This window comes from Neodiprion virginianus, chromosome 5 (genome assembly GCF_021901495.1).
Source record: "Neodiprion virginianus isolate iyNeoVirg1 chromosome 5, iyNeoVirg1.1, whole genome shotgun sequence".
Lineage (NCBI taxonomy): Eukaryota > Metazoa > Arthropoda > Insecta > Hymenoptera > Diprionidae > Neodiprion > Neodiprion virginianus.
The window spans coordinates 20,878,551-20,898,068 of NC_060881.1; the positions used below are offsets into that span (position 1 = coordinate 20,878,551).

General features: G+C 38.2%; 2 protein-coding genes and 1 long non-coding RNA gene across 7 annotated transcripts; 1 reads left to right on the forward strand and 2 right to left on the reverse strand.

Moving 5' to 3' along the window:
- Positions 1–592: 592 nt before the first annotated feature.
- Positions 593–17,956, reverse strand: LOC124306132 (MAGUK p55 subfamily member 2). Of its 5 annotated transcripts, XM_046766342.1 has the most exons (9): positions 17,946–17,956; positions 16,935–17,057; positions 11,572–11,696; positions 5,068–5,370; positions 4,664–4,900; positions 3,993–4,467; positions 2,970–3,304; positions 1,909–1,983; positions 593–1,675 (listed from the first exon to the last, which is right to left on the reverse strand). In XM_046766342.1, the coding sequence occupies exons 2-9, from the start codon at positions 17,053–17,055 to the stop codon at positions 1,499–1,501; spliced, it is 1,848 nt and encodes a 615-aa protein (XP_046622298.1). In that variant the 5' UTR covers positions 17,056–17,057; positions 17,946–17,956; the 3' UTR covers positions 593–1,498. The 5 variants fall into 5 exon arrangements, with proteins under 5 accessions (XP_046622298.1, XP_046622299.1, XP_046622300.1 ...); XM_046766343.1 differs by lacking the exons at positions 16,935–17,057; positions 17,946–17,956 and adding an exon at positions 12,719–12,852; XM_046766344.1 differs by lacking the exons at positions 1,909–1,983; positions 17,946–17,956 and having other exon boundaries at positions 16,935–17,070.
- Positions 7,650–9,577, forward strand: LOC124306138 (uncharacterized). The gene is made up of 3 exons (XR_006908537.1): positions 7,650–7,863; positions 8,169–9,033; positions 9,108–9,577. It is a non-coding gene; the product is annotated as an uncharacterized LOC124306138 (long non-coding RNA).
- A 139-nt stretch (positions 17,957–18,095) lies between the features above and the next one.
- On the reverse strand, positions 18,096–19,518 carry LOC124306136 (trafficking protein particle complex subunit 1). The gene has a single exon (XM_046766352.1). It carries the CDS (start codon positions 19,245–19,247, stop codon positions 18,825–18,827), a length of 423 nt encoding a protein of 140 aa, XP_046622308.1. The 5' UTR covers positions 19,248–19,518; the 3' UTR covers positions 18,096–18,824.

The window sequence follows — 19,518 nt, forward strand, 5'->3', positions numbered from 1 at the left end:
CGAGGAGCGACGGTGCTGCCACAAAATATTGAAGCTCAGCTGCGCGCGCAGCCGTCAACTGGCAGACGGCACTCTCCGATTGGTCCGCATTTGAATCTCTGCTCCTCTACTGCGCGCGCATGCGTCAAATTTCCGCCGACGATAGTGTGTTGTGTGTGTTGGATTCACGGCTAGCCGGCGGGCGGTAATTGCATTAGCGGTATAATTCACATAATTGCCTTATTTGCCACGGGAATCAACGCGCCTACATTTTCACCGGATCGTTTTTCATTCACGCATTTCCCTTCCGTAGTGTTCAAAGTTGACATTTTGAAGTATGTTCGAGGCCTTTTTGGTTCCCATTTCGAAAATTCTGTTTTGCGTAAAGATGCGTTCTTCTAAAGAGTTGACAGTCAGAGTACTGTTTGATATGAACCATCGTTATTTTGTATATTTGAATATACATACGTTGTACTCTGTATAAAATTCTTATTCGAGATGTGTATAATTTTACGATTGGTGATTAGATACAGAGACTAACACCGAATTGAAAAAATTCATCGACATATTTTGTACCGCATTGCCTTTAAATGAAAATACAAATGAACTCACAAATTTTCAAATAAATCTTTATTGTTACAAAGTTCTTAAGTGGCTTTTTCTTACCTGTTGCCTATTTACACAGGTGAAAAATAAATGATGGTATATGATGTGTACATATATATATATATATGTATATGTATATGTTGGTATATATATACATGACAAAATGTTTGTGAAAAAATATGATATATATATATACGCTAGTATATTATTTCATTGCAAAAAGCACATTTACGGGTTTATTCAGCTAATGAAAATTAAAAGTGAAAGAAAATTTCTCATGACCTTCATTGCTTGTCTATATATATGTTACACAACCAGTTTCGGAGCTAATTAGTGACTTGAAAATATCGCAAAAATATATTAGAATATGTGTACATCATACATAACGTAAAGAAAATAATATATTGATCGGTCAAGAAATGTTATTGAAATGTTATGATTGTTATTGTAATTTTCATAAAGCAATGGCAAATATAAGGGAGAGAAAAATAAAATATAAATAAATACATATAATACATATGTATGTAATGCAGAGATATCATTCTTACGCGAAATTATATAGGTGCGGGTACCGCACACAATCATATATTTCATATTAATTAACATCAATATTGTAGTTATATAATACAGCTAATAATTAAATACGGTGTCTTAAAAATATTGGACGGCATAATCTATAACTCATACACTTATACAATATACGTAAGGTTACGAATGGTGAACTAAAAATGTCTATAAAGTTATACCTATATAGCTTATTCTTACTATTTATTCACTTATATTTTTGAACTTGTTTGCATTAAGTTTACACATATATTACTGTTATACATATATATATATATATATATATGCGTGTAATAATAGAAATACTAAATCTTTTTTCTGATGTTTGCGGACGTGTTTCTCGTATGTACTAGTAAATCCAGTTTACCGGTACCCACTGATGCTCAGTTGCCAACGCCTCCATGGCGGCAACGACTTGTCTGAACGTCTGGTCGAAATCTTCGTTGACGATAACTAAATCTATGTACTTTTCGTACGCTCGCTGTAGAGCCGCCGATTCCTCAAGCGTTGATCTCAGGTCGTCCTCCTGGGTAAATAAATGAATAAACATACAAATAGATAGATTGACCGTTGCGTGAGGAGTAAATATTAATTACTTTTCATCATCGCAGATACTTTTTTCTCACACTTTTTTTTTTATAACGATATAATTATTTTCATGCGAATAATAATACACAATACTTCATGCGTATTTATATAATATGTACACGGTCAACATATGAAAAACAAAGTTAGTATATTTTAATCGTGTTTACAAACCTCGTATAGGGATGCGAGTGATTCCAGGGTGCGAGCTCGCCTTGAGCTAAACCTGATGGAGCTTTGTCGGTCAAACTAGCAAAGCCAACATCGACATACGAAAGTACCAAAAAAATGAAAATAAAAAAAAATTGTGTCAATCATTACGGGCATTCTCAAATTAAAGTTTTAAAAATAATAATTATAATAGTAATGTACGCCGGGCTTGGTAACGATGAATACATACATGTATGACACAAAACCTACGGATAGGAAGTAGAGGGCTCACGTTAGAGTATATAGAAATAGATAAATGTATATAGGAACTTTTGTACGGATAAGCTTGAGATAATTTTTCACTCTGGATTCAGTCTACTGAAAATATTTCATCGTTAATCGTAACTCTTTCGTGGATGGATTTAAGTAAAAATATAAAAAGACATTATTGGAGATCCGTGAAGTTGATATAAATTGAATATCAACGTGCAGGGTGATTAACACGAAATAAGTTCATTTTTTTATAGCTACGTAAGTCAAATATATTTGATTTTACGTTATAGAGAGTTGATTTTTTGGGGGAAACGTTCCTAGGAAAAATTTGCCATAATTTCAAAATAAGTTTATATAAACGGAAAAAGTTGTTCCAGGAATGACATCTATAGATACTTGATACAATATATATTTACACAATGCTACCATGCCAAATCATCAAAATGCTGAAATACGGTTTTATGAAGTACAAAGAAAAAAACGAATCAGCGTTCAATAGGTATCGGAGAAGGCCTTGAAGATGTATATTTTTTAAATTCTTTTCTTTTCACATAGAAAGGGTATAACTTGTCGAACTTTTCTAGAAACCATTCAATAATGATAGAATCTATAATGCAAAACAACCAAAAAAAAACTAAAGAGATGCTTACAATTTGTTTCCATTTAAAGTCGCGCCTCTATAGGCTAAATGCGGAATTGACATTTATAAAAAAAACAGCCATTATCTATAACATGATTTTATCTGAAATGTCATAACGTCTAGAAACTGGTCCAATTGCTTGTGTACCGATTGCCAATGAACTTTTTTTTACCGTCAAATTTCTGCTACTGGCGCCAGTCGACCTTCCAAGATCGTACAGTGATTTTAACTGCTCCATGCCAGGTGCCGCGATGAATATAACATATGGCATGAACTCCGTGCTGTTGTGGAGTATCTTCAGTGCTGCCGGACTGCAGTCGAGCACGCACATCTTCCCTGCCCTTATCAATTCACGAACCGACTCCAATCTCGTTCCGTACAAGTGCCCACCGTGCTCACCGTGCTCCAAGTAACGGTGCTCCAGTATATCAGATTCCATTGATTCTCGGTCCGTGAACCAGTAGCTCCGTCCGTCTTCCTCCAACACCCTTGGAGGTCGCGATGTGTCTGGAAAAAGTCACTCCAAGATCAGACGAAGACCCTTACTTTGTGACCATGACAGCAATATGAGGATGATATAGTGAACATTGTTTTTTTCCTGTCTGTGAAGTTGACATTGACCAGTTGTTCCATACTTTCAGAACTCGCAAAAAATCAAGAATTCAATTTGAAAGAAAAAGTTTAATTCGAACCAAAATGGAAGATCTAATGAAATTGGCTTTTTGGTGATGACTTAAAAAGTCCCAAGCTTGAAAAATGACAAGAAAACTTATGCAGCCAAGCTACTTGAACTTGGAATCATTTCTCACTACATCAGTTTCATCTTTGATGTTGTGCTACATCTTGTCTGAAAACAATTTCGGAACACCTTAAATCCATATTTTCAGCTGACCGAAGCTTCCCGGAGTTTCAAAGTTCATAAAAGAAGAATTCTAAAGTTGATTCCGGACCAGAAGTGATGACAACGGGAATGTTCATTTTGGTCATGCAAATAAAGTCCTTAAAAATTTGGTGCAATGACAAGAATTCTTCCACTAAAGTTTGCAACTTTGAAGGACATCAAACAACCTCAGTATCATCCTTTGTGTTTTACAATTTTTCCAGAGAGTGAATTGCCATTAGACAGTTTGAAAACCATCTCAATCCCGCTCAAAGCGTCGATTTTTCGGATAAGTGAAGTACATAGTAGACTCACATGGTACAATTGTGCCGAACTTGTCTGGGTCGCTGTTGATGAGTCTGTTTTTGAGGGTTCTCCGTCCGACGCCACGTGGCCCAACGAGAGCTAGAGTCTTGCGTCTGAAGGGCGGCATTCTGGCGACTTCTTCGTAAAGGAGAAGTTCGGCGCTGTCGAACTGCCCATTCAACTTCGACTGGTACATCTTGCGCTTTTTCTTCTTCGATATTCTTGTGCCGCAGATGCTTATCTTGTGCACGAAATCTGCCTCTGGTGGAACGAACGCCTTTCTACGTTCCTCAAGTTCCAGCGAGGGAATCAGACCAGGAGCACCCAAACCATCGCCCTCAACTCGGCGAGCCTGCCACCAGTTTGGATCTGCTTGATCGACTATCTGCAGGATGTCTCCTTTCTGGAACGGTAAACCGATCTCTCGGCATGGGAGCAACGTGTCTTCGGATGGATCATAGTCGAAAAGAGCTCGCATGTAACACTGCGGATTGAAAAATGGTTTCAAATATCGTTCATTCAATTACAATCGTTCTTTTCACACGTCCAAAATTGGTTCATTTCGATATTTTATGGGAGTAAAGTAACAGGTAATGTGATGCTTACCGATACTTTCGAAAAACAGTTTTATCGATTTGGTTAAATTGACGATAAGAGAAGCTTGCAAAGGGGATAATTACCGTGGATTTTAGGGGCCTTGAACCGTCGTTGGTGAGTCCTGGTCCCAATTTCAACGTCAGGTTCTCCTTGGCTTCATGTATCGCTTGTTGCAGTTCATCCGGTGTGTGAACATCTTTTCCGTTAACTTCTAAAACTATTTCACCGACCCTCAAGAGACCCTGACGCGCCGCTGTACCACCACCCAAGATTCTCGCTATCACGAGGTTTCCTACATCGTCGACTTGCACCGTCAGTCCCTAAAAATAAAAATGAAAATCGAAGAATGATGAATTGTGAAACTTTCAAAACCAAAAATCTACTGCAGCCTTGTTATGGCTAGTTAACAAATGTTTATAGTAATTTAACGGATTTCCATTGCTCGCAACTTAGATGTTCATGCATTGACTTTTTTTTCAAAACTCACCAATGGCTCGTCTTGGTTTCTTCGCAGCCCTACGACCCTAACAGCAACGGTTCTGTCATCGGCCGGCATATTGTTGGTTACGAATGATTGATCAGGCGTCGAAGCAGCGTCGCGACGTTCGGCGACCGCGTCGTGGGTTTCGAGCAGGGCTTTGAAATGTGGGTTCTTTAAGAGCCTCGTCAATTCCCTTGCGTTTTGATCGGGTGATGATTTGAAACCGTGCACAATATCGTCAACTATGTCACACGCCTGGCAAACTGGATTCGCAAAACCGGCCGGCGAGTCTTCTAGGCGATCTTGAACCTGTTGGTGCACCAGATTCCAAAAATGAATAAATTATTAATGCTTATTTGAAGTTTGTTTTTGCTGTATCATAATATATTCTTGCAACGTATCATGCATCTTTTTTCATTTTCAAATTCGGTTAGAACCAATCGTGGTGCAGGAAATCGATTTATAGAATATGGCATGATTTTTTGAAACTTGCATAGTTTTCAAATTCAAAATAATTTCAGATTCAACTGATTGAAAATCAACTAATGATTTTATCTCAAATTTCAAATTCGCATGTTTGATTTGGCAGCGATGCCAAAAACTTCAAATCTTCGCTTCAGTGTATGAAAAGGGTAATATTTGTATTGTTTAGATATACATATTTCGCAACCAAAGTGCATAACAATAAAATCATTATACCGCTACTTATTTAAACTTGGATACTACTGTTGTTTCACAATGATAACAATGTTCAATGTTTGTACGTTATGCTTGAAACGCGTTATTATACATGCATAATTTGCAAAAGAATGCACTGCAGACTATAATAACAACAATAATCATAACGATGATGAATGCGACAAAAATACTTGTCGTCGTTTGACTTTCCATACACCTGCTGGTGTGGTTAATTCGTCAATTAGCAAATGAAAAAGGCAGTATCAAAATAATAACTTTTTTTCCTATAAAGATTTTGATACCCTGCAATGGACTGTGTTTCTGCATGGAAAACAGGAAACGTCCATCTCATAGTTTTCGGACAATCAACGCAACGTATTTCATGTTTACATGGATCAGTTCCAGGGTTTACATCAATGCAGGTGTATACGTACATACGTATGTGTATATACAGTAGTTCGCCCACGCGATCGCCATGATTAATTCTTGCAAGTGACCGACATAGACCGAACAGAAACTGTACTTTGTATTTTCTGTCTACTTGCGTTGATTTTTACATAAACTTTCATGATTTACGTAGACGCAGCTCAGCAGAGATTTTGCAAACTTGTGCGGTGTGTCAATAATTAAATCGAGCAACTATCCGGCCTGCAGCCTGTTGCTGTAAAGCGAATTTATCTTTGTACATATACGTATGGGGAATTCCATGCGAATTCGACCACATCTGACTTTGTTTAAAACAGTTGTTGCCATTGTCCCATCTCTGGAACAGTACGAGATTTGTTTCAGATTTCTTATTCAAGTACTCAATTATTTATAAATATTTAAATTGCTTTTAAAAATGGCCTTTCTTAAAATTCTCAAAAAATTCTCATCATGTTATATATATACATATATAATATGATGATTTGTTGATGATTTGTTCAATGTATAACTTGCCGTTTTCACCGAACCGCTTCGATTTTATTTCTGCAGCCGATCGATCTGGGCAACGATTAAATCCAACGCACTTGAGACTTTTGAAATTGAAACATTAGACCAGAAAACGACAGGAAGTCGTTCAAACGTTCTGCTGATCAGGGGCCGTGAATAATTCTCTATTATGTACACTATATCGATTAAGTGTTCTACACGTACACACACATACGTGCAACTCTAAATTTCAAACGGACTTGGTCTAAATTCTAAACGAAGGATCGCAAACAACGAGTAGCGTTTTATTGAATATTCAGAAAAAAAATTCACTTACAAAGATCTCTCAAAAATGGAATGATCAACCACGAGCAAGCTCTGTTTAAAACACTTTTTTCAAAAATCAGTCAAATATTCGGATATATATGTGTTTCATTGTGCCAATTCAAAATGGAACACCATGTACATTCAAAAGTCATGACTCGACTCAGTATTTTACTCGTTCACGTCGAGAGAGTATTCGATTCAACTGCCTCGCCCACGCTTGATGAAATATACTCTAACTAGTCCCTCAATCATGCTGTTGACGACGCCATCAGAAACCTCATTAGTTTATACAAACCAAGGAACATGTTTGCTGACCGATACTTTTAAAATGCAAAAAAACATTTTATAGTTTATGTTGTCGACAAAATGAACGGCAGTCTGCGTAACCGATGCAAATGATGACACAACCATTACTAGCAATAAGTCATACGCAAAGGCGCGAGTCAAGTAACTATATGTACTACTATACTACAATAACTGCTTATAAGCTACTACACTATTTATTACGAAATACCTCTGAGGCAAAAATAAAGAAAATGTCCTCACGATTGTATAATGATGACTGCATTGTGTATACTAAAAGAAATTTGAAACCACACGAAGGCCATCGTGTCACTCACTGCCTGTAGTCAACCATGGATACTAATTTTTCAACCTCAGTGTACGTAAAATTTCAGTTAATACTGTCAAACTAGTATGCGTGTGTCAGTAAAAGGATTCAAATTTCGTAGAATGTGAGTCTGAAGATCTCGATATTGAAGCAACAAAACAGAACGAAAAATAGCCACTGGTGTGGCCTGTACCAAAAGTACGATATTCACCATGTCGCTTCCCGACGCAATGGGAATTAAGCATACGGGGGAAACGCCCAGTCAACAGAAAGAGGTAACGCAAGACCACCAAACCGATGATTTGTGTCCCGACGAAGAGGAAAACCACGTAGAGTAGTCCCGTAGAGTCTGGTCCAAAATTATTTCGCATATTTTCGAAACAGCGTTAAGAACAATGAGATCTTTGTTCACTCGTGAAGAAAAAGGTGATAGACTCATCCTCATGATTAATCAAGAAAAAAGTTCCATCTATTTTGACTAACTTGCCTCGAGTGAAAGGCTTCATGTTTGAACATGGCTTGTGGCGCCATTTAGCTTGCGACTCACCGATGATCAAAATCCAAACTGTTCTTCCAACAGGTCTACTTCGAAGGTGCGGAGGCTTGACGTAGTCTTTTGGTGAACAGGAGTGACATACCTTGATCGGGAGTTGAACTCCCTCGACCTCAGACGTCGGCAGAGGATGGAACTGCAGATCACTTGTACCAGATTCGTGACGACGGCAATAACGAAAAAACGAAAGCTTATGAGTTCGTCGCAGAATGACGTGCTTCGGAGGACCGAGGTGTGCCGCTATTATCCGCCTCTGGGATCACTTTGTTGGCTTGGCTCGGCTTGACTTCACTTGGGGACCGCTCACAGCACACACGGCACAACGCAACGAACACAGTAGTTCCTCGCCTTCTAGCTTACCGCAGAAGACAGAGAACGGTACGGAATGGAACCGAACGGAACGGGCCCCTCTGCACTACTCCTTTACGAACAGGTGTGGAGGGGAGACCAGAAACCACCAGCCATACTACTGGCTAGGTATGCGATCCGATAACCCGCTCAGAGTTACATTTATGTGCAACACACTCACCTCGACTTCAGCGATTCTCATTTGATCCATGGGACTTTTATTCCATCCTTCACCATCTGGCATTCATGGATCAGAAGGAGGAACAATCATTGTATGTTCGGACAAATGAATTGCTCAATGGTTCCAATGACCTTCATCATCTCTTCTGTGCGAAATTCACGAAACTCCGCGTCTACAGTCCGCCATTCGAGTGATAACCAAAGTTGACGTTAGATTCAAGCTTCAGCATGAACCCGTTCGTCTGACTGAACAGAATGCTTTTTGATTTCGTAAAACGTTGAGCAGAGAAAAATCAAACCATTTATTTAACCACTGGTTTCGATTGACCAATAATGAAATCGACACTACTCGATTTTCTTGTGGGTATGAGATTCGACACTATGAACAAACACGATTTGAATCGAAAAAAGAATTACTATTTGCGTTTCGTCTTACAGATTGGTGAAAAGGCCCCATGTGATCAACTGTGTGATGGAAGTTGTTCGAACACTATATGCTGAGTGGAATCACTCAGAACCAGCTAATGCGAATGGCATATAGCATAAACAGCTTTTTCGGTTCCAGTAGCGGTACAACATAGAAGAAAATAAAGGGCTTCTGGGTCTGAAGTGTAACGGATTTGTTGCAATGTTTATTGCAGATGTTACCTGCTATGGCTGACCGACTAACACGTTTGAGAACAGACTGAAGCATGAGGAATAATTGCGAAACTCGATTACGGGGCATTTGTACCGTTGTTCACTTTCAATTCGTCGTAGTCCGCGTAGATCGGCATGTACTCGATGTTCAATATTATTTTCGCTATTACTGTACCTACTACTAATTACACTCACTGTCACCTGATTGTCTTCATGTCCAAGCCTGATGAATTTCGTACGGTACGAAGAATAAACAGTTGTGAAGATCCCTTTTCGCACAGATTTCATTCAACCACGCAGAGCTCGAGGGAAAAACGACCATTGTGATCTATTTCCTTGTATGTGTTATATCGGGTTTCGTACATGATAGGAGTCGAATTGCACGTCGTGGCTACAATACCAATCCAGCAAAAAGTAGAGGACCGAAGGCTTGCGCACTACTTGCACCTACTGACCCGAGGACAATTGACTCGACGCCCATTCACCACTGACCACGGGGTATGGACCAATTATGTTCATATTACCATGTTAATGCTGAGAATCTTATGATTCACACCATAATTGCCAATTAACCCTGTGTTCCAACTAACGAAGATCTAGACCTCTGACCCCTCAGATGCACTTTCCTAATCCACTCTCTATCTCTTTATCACGTGTCAACACTTCCCAATCTCTGCTTACCAGACTTCCTGACCGACTTTGTTTGGAAACGATTCAGGGTCGACATTCTCTCAGAGGTAATCCGAAAACTTTAATTATCAGTTCATAATGAAACTGCCGATTGATTTCTGTGAAAACTTGTGTTCAAGAGAAAATCAGATTATCAACTGAATTTAATTACCGCTGTGATTGAAAACAGTGTCTAATATATAATTTTTATTTTACTTCCGATAATTGTGAAATTGGATTCTCTCGAATTTGTTTTTTTCAATATGCTCAGCCCACATCATTCTTTGACCAGTTATCTTTGATATTAAGGTGAGAATTATGATCGGAGTCAGATTTCAGATAAAAGTTACAATGGCCAAACGTTGATTGATAGGCTTTATTTATACGAATAGTCATATTTCTATCGAATCTCTTATTTATTGACTGAGAACATTCGATGACACAGTTTAGACTTTCAATCAGGGAGCAATTCACTAGAAATTTCATATAAAAAATGTCTTAACAGTGGTTGAAATTCGATATCTGCATCTCGTGAGATTTTGAGTCGATTATGAACTTCATAATGCAAAGACCGGTGAGAATCCGAGGCTGTTAACCCGTCTTTTCGTCGGTTCTTTCCTCCTTCTTTACACACGCACACATGTCCGGCCAGGCCATGACGCTTTCTGCCTTACCTGGACGGAATGTGTGGCTCGGCGAGTAGGTAAACATGAAGTTAGGTTTGGTTTAGCTGGATATCACAGAGTGGGGGAATTCTTCATTATACGTATTACTGTATATGATGTGGTGGTGGGTGCGTGCCATGCTGTATGCGCATTTACATACTACGCGTATACACACTTTCTTGCTTGCAGCTATCAGAAGATGAAACGATGCTGAAGTTGGCTGGCTAACCCAAGATGTCAGGATTGTAACGATGGTAAAGAGGGCCCGCAACGTCAAACATTATTGTGTCATAAATTTCCTGCAATTATGACACTTTTTCTCAAACAGAAGTGAATTAAAAGAAACGCTATCCCTCTTTACAGAGAATCAAACTTGCAAGGTGAAAACATCAAGTGGAAATATTGAATCGTTAATGATCATGGATAGATTCTACGATTCTATCATTTTGCAAGTGTACCAAGTTTCAGTGCTTTCATTATGATCATGTCTGAATCGAAGTAAAATTGAATGAATGTTATGATATTGTCTTCAATTGAACTGGTTAGATATTTTTTACATTTAAAATAATAGAACGGAATGATCTCTTGAGATTTTTCAAACAATTGAGCTGTTTTGATTTGGCTTTCACGATATCAAAAATTTTTTCACATCTTGCGCTAACTCGCTAACTAAATTTTTATGGATGGACAGCTCCTGTAATGGGATAAATTTTGCAGTCCATCATTTTAATTTTGAATCGACCGAAATGGTTTGTTGTATCCTAAGTGACACAGGTATATCTTCTTTTAACAAGTTTTAAAATTCACTGTTACGAACGTGATTTGTGCAGATTATACTTTGATAGAGTTTGTGCCTTTCTGGCAAAACGAAAGCCCAGAATGTGAACAATGCGCGTTTTGTTTCACAATAGAAATCAAAAGCAACTGACCTTAATCAGCGAAGTGACAACGGGACTGTCAAGTAGACCCTTCAGGAAAAGTAGATCAGTGTCGTCGGCTGCGACTTGGAGTTTTCCGAGTTCCTCGATGTTGTCGCGAACGTGGTTGAAAGCGGCTGGAACAGAACCCTCCATTGTACTAAAATACGCCAGAATCGTGGTTTTTTTTTAGAGTGGTGTGAGGTCGCGCGAATCGTACAGCGCAACGCTACGTAGTAACGTGCAACGTAACTTATCGTTAACCAAAACGTGTTACGTTATACCTACTAACGTATGTATAATGTACCTAGCCGCCTAAGGGTGGGTGTCAGCTACTCGGATCCCCTGCACGGTGTCGCTACTGCGCGAAAACTGCGCGAACTCGGGCTCTGAAGAACGCGAATGAACGAAACCCAACCCTGCACAAGCCGTCGGGTGTGGCACGCGTAAACCAACCCCTACAAACTCTCGGTATATGTATAGCCTCGCCGTACTCTACGGGATCAATATAAGCAACCCCCTCAAGCCGAGAGCCACAGGTGGTCGAATGGACGACTCAAACTCGTGGCGAATTCTTCCGGCAACTTTCACATTTTGACAAGTTTCAATTCTTTCCAATTTCACTTCCCTGTCAAAGATTCTAACGAATTGCTGACGTTGTTACGAAGTTACCTTCTATTTTTTGGGTAGCTGCAATTTTTTTTGTTCAGTATTATGAGGAATCTACCTAGTGTGGCTCATCAGATTAATGCAACGAATTGATATTAAAAAAAAAAAGTAGCATGATAATCTGAAAAAAAAGACTTAATTTACGCCGTTAACCAACACTTTTTGATTAGAGTAACCGAATTTTATTGTACAATATTTTTTTCAATGCCTTGGTTTTTGATTTTGTATTTCCTTTTTTTCGTTTCACTGTTGTAATTTGAAAATTGTTTACTTTCAATTTTTGTTAATATATGTGGTCATGTTTTGAGATTTGTTAATTTTTCTTATTTTTGTTTGCAACTTATATAAATCGTGAATGAAAATTGCAATTGAGATTGTGTGGTTATTTTTAGAGAAGGAGATAGTATAAAAAAAAGTTTGAGTCTTGTGGAAGAAAAAAAAAAAAAATACTAGGATGAATGAGTGAAAATTGAAACACAAAGAAGCATACCATTGTCGACTTGGTGTTGAGTTTTGGCGCCATTGACAGCGTCCATACTAGCCAGAAGGTGCCTGTCGTCTGGGCGTTCTTTGCGCCGAAAAAGACGTACCATAGTGTTTTTGGATATTGTATATGCCTTGTATTAGAATATCGCAGTTTTTTTTTTTTTTTTTGGTTTTGTTTTTTTTCCGTGTCTTTTAACTTTCCGTGCTTCCCAAGCTTTTCTTTATTGTTCGTTTTATTTTTTTCTCTTGCGTCATTAAGAGAACATACTTTTTTCTTAGCTGCTATAATTATACGCACACCTGCAAATATGGCGCTGGGGTCTTTGGCAATCGCATCAACTACGCGATCGTTAGTTTCGCGAATATTTTTTCAATGTCTGCTTCGAATTAACATTATCTCGTATATCATGACACGATGCATTTTATTATTTACATCTCCGATTTATTTTTCAAAAAATCATCAAATCCCAGCTTACATTTCTTCACTTCCTATTTTTCTCTTCTTTTTGTCTCTCTCTCTCTGTTATTCTCTCTTATTCTCTCTTAGTTAGGTTGAAAAAAAAACCTTATTATACCCACGTGTAATATTTACGCACTAAAATCCGTTTATCCTCGCGTTCATCTCACCCATAGCGGTACCAGTGAAAAGACAACACTGTCACTAATTAATTTTGCAAAGAGATCGTGTACATAGAATTACAGGTAACTGGCTATTACACATTGGAGAGTGAAAAACCCGCAAGGTAAAAACATTTTGAATTGCCTGCCTGTCTGCCTGTCTGCCAGCTGACTGCGACACGAGGCGTGAGCTTTCCTCTATTCATGAATACTAGTTGTTGGACTAGCGGAGTTAGATACGTATAGTTTACGTCTAGGCAACGGTCTTCGCTTTAGAGCTATGCTAGGTATACATGAATATGTGTAGTATACATGTGAGGTACAGTTCTAACTCGCTACCTACTCACTCACTCTCGGTTTGCGTCATGGTGTGATGCTTTAGCGTGTATGTATGTTCATGGATCGCGTGTGTGCATTCATATATACAGGGCATTCCACGCCACCTCAAACGACGTCGTGTCCTGACCATTTCAGATTTTGTTCAAACAATTTATGCAATTGCCCCAACTCCGAAACAATACCCCGGATTTTTTGTAGCTTTTTTTTCGTGCACATTTGTTTTGCTTATGATTTTTGAAATCCAAAATGTCTGTGGCCGTAATCTGAAATCGGCAAAAATATGTTTAAATCTTGTGTGAGATATTAAAATTTTCAAGTCTAGACCCAGTGCGGGCCAGCGTATCGTTCTTATTTGCCTCGATTTTTTATCGGAAGAAAGATTTAAAAAAAAAAATGTATCGAAGAGTTAGTTCACTATAGATGGCTGCTTATAAAATTTCATGAGTAATACATGGTATTTGAAATTTTTTTGAGATTGTTACAGGCTGATTAAAAAAAAAAAACTTATAAATCCTGGGATGTGTACGAAAATGTTTGAGCAGCAGCCTATAAAAAGCTGATGATTGATTTTTTTGAAATTTTTTGATATCTCTAAATTAAGGTTAACGATATGTCGGTTTTCAAAAATCATAAGTGAAACAGAATTACTGAACAAAATTTTAAAACATTGAGACCACTGTCTTGGATTTGGGACAATGTTATAAAAATTTTGAAAAAAAAGAAAAAAACAAATTGCGAGGGTCCGACGTTGGTTGAGTCGGCATGGAATGCCCTATACTTACACTCAGTTCCCTTACTCGCTGGCTTCTCTTCCTCTCCTTTTCTCTTGCGGGAAAAAGAAGGTAACTTTCTAAGGACGCATACTTGCATTAGATACACACGATTTAGATATGTGGATGTATAAACGCATACTCTATACGGAGTGGCCACGGGATTTTAGCCCCGAGGAATAAAGTAAAAGAAAGCCACCTAAGAGACTTCTCGCAGTTGAAATGTTTCGGCACTGTCTATATAAACATCTTTGAGATATGTCTACACAAATCTTTCAGACATTTTTTTTCATACATAGCCGTAATGAGGAACAATGGTTTTTAGACGTCTTCCGAAGGTGTCCTGAATCTCTGGTATTTGTCATCGTTTTGTCAGAAAACTCGATAGAGACGTCTTAGGAGAATAATGTATACGTCTTTAAGGTGTTTTCGAACTTTGAAAGAAATTGGTACGAACTCGAATCAATCTGTTTTTGTCTCTTTCATCCACTTAAAAAAAAAATACGCAGTCAAAGACGCCCGGAAAATATTAATTTTTTTCTTTGGAAGCTCAAAAAATGAAACTTTCAAATCTAACGGCACCCAGATATCTTCTAAAACTTTTGAAACGCACGTTTAAAAGACGAATTCCCGTATGCTACTTTAAAAAATATAGAGAGCGAATGTTTTCATAAGTGTTTTTTCGAAGTACAATAGATACGGACCGTACAAAGGTTCTATCTTGCAATTATCTCACATAAAACTCGTAGGATTTGAATAAGATTTAATTTTACCGACTTGTGACCACCCTATATAACTGTCTTCCCATAAACGTGTTCTGTGCCTCCCCATGTCTGTTCCCCTGTAACAGAGTAAAAGCCACGTGGTCGGTGGGGTCGGTTGGTCGGTTGATTCGTGCAGGTATGCACGCGGGTATTGTCGCAGGTAAAAATGCCTTCACCTTCTCGTGTTATTATACCTGGTGTCGCGACGCCTGTGCGTATCATAAGACATTTCTAGGCAAGGTGTTATGCCCCTGGGACGGGTAATATTGTTACATGGATAATGTCACAATTGTGTATTTAGGATTATATGCTTAGGTCCATCAGCATAAACACTGGTATTTAGTAATGGGATTTTGCCTCCTTTCTCTAAAATTACGTCTCTTTTGTCAATTTTTCGCCAAGTCATGAATTAAAATTGCAAATAACCCAAGTTTATTTTTAACACCAAGTTTTGCGGCGGTAAATTTTTGTTTTTTAAAGCTTTGTTTTTCAAGATATTTTACGTCAGCGTAAATCCCAGAGTGCCAAGATTATAATTTTGCTCAACGAATCATCCAGGAAGAAGGAGTCGGAGAAAAAAGAAGAATTTTAACTTACCAAAGGAAAAAAATTTCGAAAACAAAAGCACTATCAATTTTCATCCGCAACCAGCTGCGCAACTGTATTATTAATATTTTACGCCCTCAATAACTAAATTGCATACTTGTTTTTTGATATGTTATATAATCCAGAAACCTATGTTTTCATTCTATAATAATAATAATTAACTCCTGCGTTAAAGTCGCGCTCTTCTTCCTTTGGTTTACCAAATTTTCGCATCATAATTATTTGCACTTATCGTTACAATTCAGCACTGATTTTTCTGTATTAGAGCGATTTTTGCAACTTTTCATTCGCCGCGATCTTCGCGGCAGCATCAAAGCCGAAGAAAGAAATAGAAATAACATCACACATTAAAAAAATCACACAAATCAAAAACTCGTAAAACACACGTGCGCGAATAATGGATCCGAATGTTAATCTGTTCAGGGAAAAGTATGAAAAAGAAAAAGATCTGTTTAAAATCCGTTCAACTCATTTCGACGCGACAGACTTCTATTCTGCTCCGCGACGCTGGATGCAGGCAGTCTCAACAGAAGGAAATCTTACGACTCTGGGATTGTTGCTCTACAGCGGAGAGAGATGGTAATTTCGAAGAGTGGGTCAGATGGTCTCACTGAGATACAAACTACCGACGAGACGTTGCAGGTTAGCAAAGAAGATGAAAACCAGCTGCCTTCATGCTGTGAAGCTGTGATTTTTACTATTGCAATTCGCTTGTGGTTTACAATGAGCGAAAGCAGAAACGAAGAAACAAGAAACATGAAATGCGAGTTTTCAAAAACTTTGAAATTAAAGTGTATTATATCAATCCGTTTGAAGAAAAAATGTTGGTAAAACGCACTCTGACAAACTGAAAATAGCGACAAGGACTGGATAAAATTCAACTATCAGGGTTGTTGGGGAGAGGAATTCTTGGGATCGGTCTAATAACGAGATCCTCAATAATATATAGTCTCTTCAAGAATGACATCTGGATAATATTAACGGAGCTGTGTCAAATAACCTAGCCATGAGTTGGAGCGTCATTAAGCGTTAATTACAATCGAGCGAACTGATAAGAAGAGGGATGATAATGAATTGATGTTTAATATCATCGAAAAAACTAATCGGCCGGGTTATTACTCACCAACTATGTTGGAACGACGATCATTGTAACCGCTTGTGCAACATCCACGACTTCTAAACGTCTCTTGCAACGCTGAACACCCACAAACGATTGTCGAACCCATTTCTTTTCCAGTCTTCATTTCTATTATTATTATTTTTTTTCCATCAGAAAAATGAATTCAATTTTTTAATACACATTCCTATAAGGTTTACCTTCTTCTTCTAACTTGCACTCGGACAGATTTTATTCGATTAGGTACAGTGAATCTCAATTTGCCTTGTGCTAGAACCATTTCATGATTTCTATCTTCGATTTTCGTTGTTTATTTCTGCGCTCTCGGTTTTTTTCATCCCGATTCTAATCTAATTTTCGTCTTCACTTGATTTGAATTCCAACTTGATCACATGAAGTGGCACTCGACTTTTCTTGGTATGGAATTTGACATTTTGTGTTCCATCTGTTTCTTTCAGTATCCTTAAAATTTTTGAGTCTCAAGTTTTCCTCAGCTTCTCTAACACTCAATTTTTACTCGATCTGTGGTGTATAACAAGCTATAGAGGGCTAAGTTGTGACGTAAATCGAGTGTGACGCGCGAGTATAATGGAAGAAACATAAACAAATGTTTTTTGCAATGACGTTCAGAAAGCTATGTTTAATACAAAGTTATCAAAAAGACTATACGTATTAAACGCGCAAAGAAACGACCGCGCTATCCTGGTTAGATGATGTAACGCATGGATCTGCTAATTCTTCTTCACGTCATTCTACTTCTTCTGCCATTTTATACGTACGGTGTATTTAGGCCCTGTGGTTCGCACTTGTAACGCGAGTAAATGATACAATAATTATTATTGTGTCCATTGGGCGTTGGGCCAAAAACTATTGCAGGACTCTCTTCGCAAATTTTATCCGGTAAACGTCCACCCGCCCCCTATTCCTATATTAACTATTCCTCCGGCTATTCCTATTCATAGATCCACGACGATATAAGAAGCTCTCAAACCAAACAAATCCGTGACGTATACATACCTGCATGCGTGGTCGTGTTATTCGATCAAACATGCTAATCAGGTCTTGAGGCGATGCCATGCACAACCGTTGAGGCACCCCGAACCGTCGGTAACGTGAAAACTGCAGGTTTTTCTTTTCGACAAATCAAGATTTCAACTGTTGAGCAAATTCTTTAAAATATATTTATTTTATCACAGTCTGCATTTATAATTATTCCGAAATCACAGTAGGATTTATTTAAAGAGAATTCGTAAAAACGCAGAAGTATAGTAGAACCATCTCACTCGTGGTAGACTACATAAAACGATTATCTATCATTAACATGAACATTAATTAAAAGAGTTTCCTATACATGAATTCCATGCTCGTTTTTTTTTCACGTCTGTTATTAAATTTCCTCTAAATGTTTACAATTGCGTGATTTCGTGTAATGATAATCTCGTATATTCTAGGTAGTAAAGATTGAATATTTTTCCGATTAAATGTAGTAATAAGAATAATAACAAAGAAAATTAGAATAACATAGTTTTAATACTTACAATATATGTACATTATAATTATACTACAGTTGTACAGCTGATTATTATATTGTGATTACAACTTTTATAGACAAGAGACGAAATGAAATTTAGATACAATTCAAAATAATCGATCAATAACAATAATAGTGATTTAATAATACCAGCAAGTATAAGTGAACATATAGAACTCGATTTAAAAAAAGGAAAGTATCAGTTTTTCGGGATATATCGTCGCTGCAGTGTTTCGAAAATGTCCGAGTGACGTCGCTACCTGCTGGACAAACGTATCCTGAACACTTGTACGAAACTGATTGAGGATCACCACTGTCAGAGTTCCTGCACCGTTATACGAGGCGAAATGCGGAAAGGGTATTCCTCAAAAGTAAGGCGATGACTTGACCAACTCGTCAAGCTTGTTTTTGAAGAGTTCGCTCTGTATCGGTTCGTTCAATTGACAAAGTGGATTCTTAATCACATACTCGACGTAAATCTGGCTGTAAAGCTGCTGAAGCAGACCCCTAACGTTCTGCGCCGAGTTGTCGGTGTTCAGGACGAATTTCAACCCTGACGGTGTTTCCAAATAGTTCAACGTGTACTTGCTCGTTTTGTAGTGGAGGAAACCGTCCTTCGGGTCCAACGGCGATATTTTGTTTATGAACGATTTTATCGAAAACAGCATTCCGTACATCAGCTTAGCCTCCTCCTCCTTCGTCATTCCGGACTTATTCAAACGGTTCCATTCCGCGTAATACAAGAGGGTGCAATTACGCGAGAATATGTATAGGTTATGAACCGTCATGTTTACAACGTTCGATACTCGAAACTCTCACTCCTTTGGTTTAATCTACAGGTTACTTCAGCCAGTCACTCGTCAAAAATACAATCAAATCCGCGTACGTAATCCATTAATTTTGACGATAGATCGACAAGATGTGAATATCTTTATTTTCCTCTCTAGGCTTTGTGATCAACCAATATGACAGCCGTCAAATGATGTTGACGCCTTTGGGATTTCGATTTCAGAATTCAGCTCCGCTGCCCCTGTCCGGAATATCCGAGTTCAGGCTGGA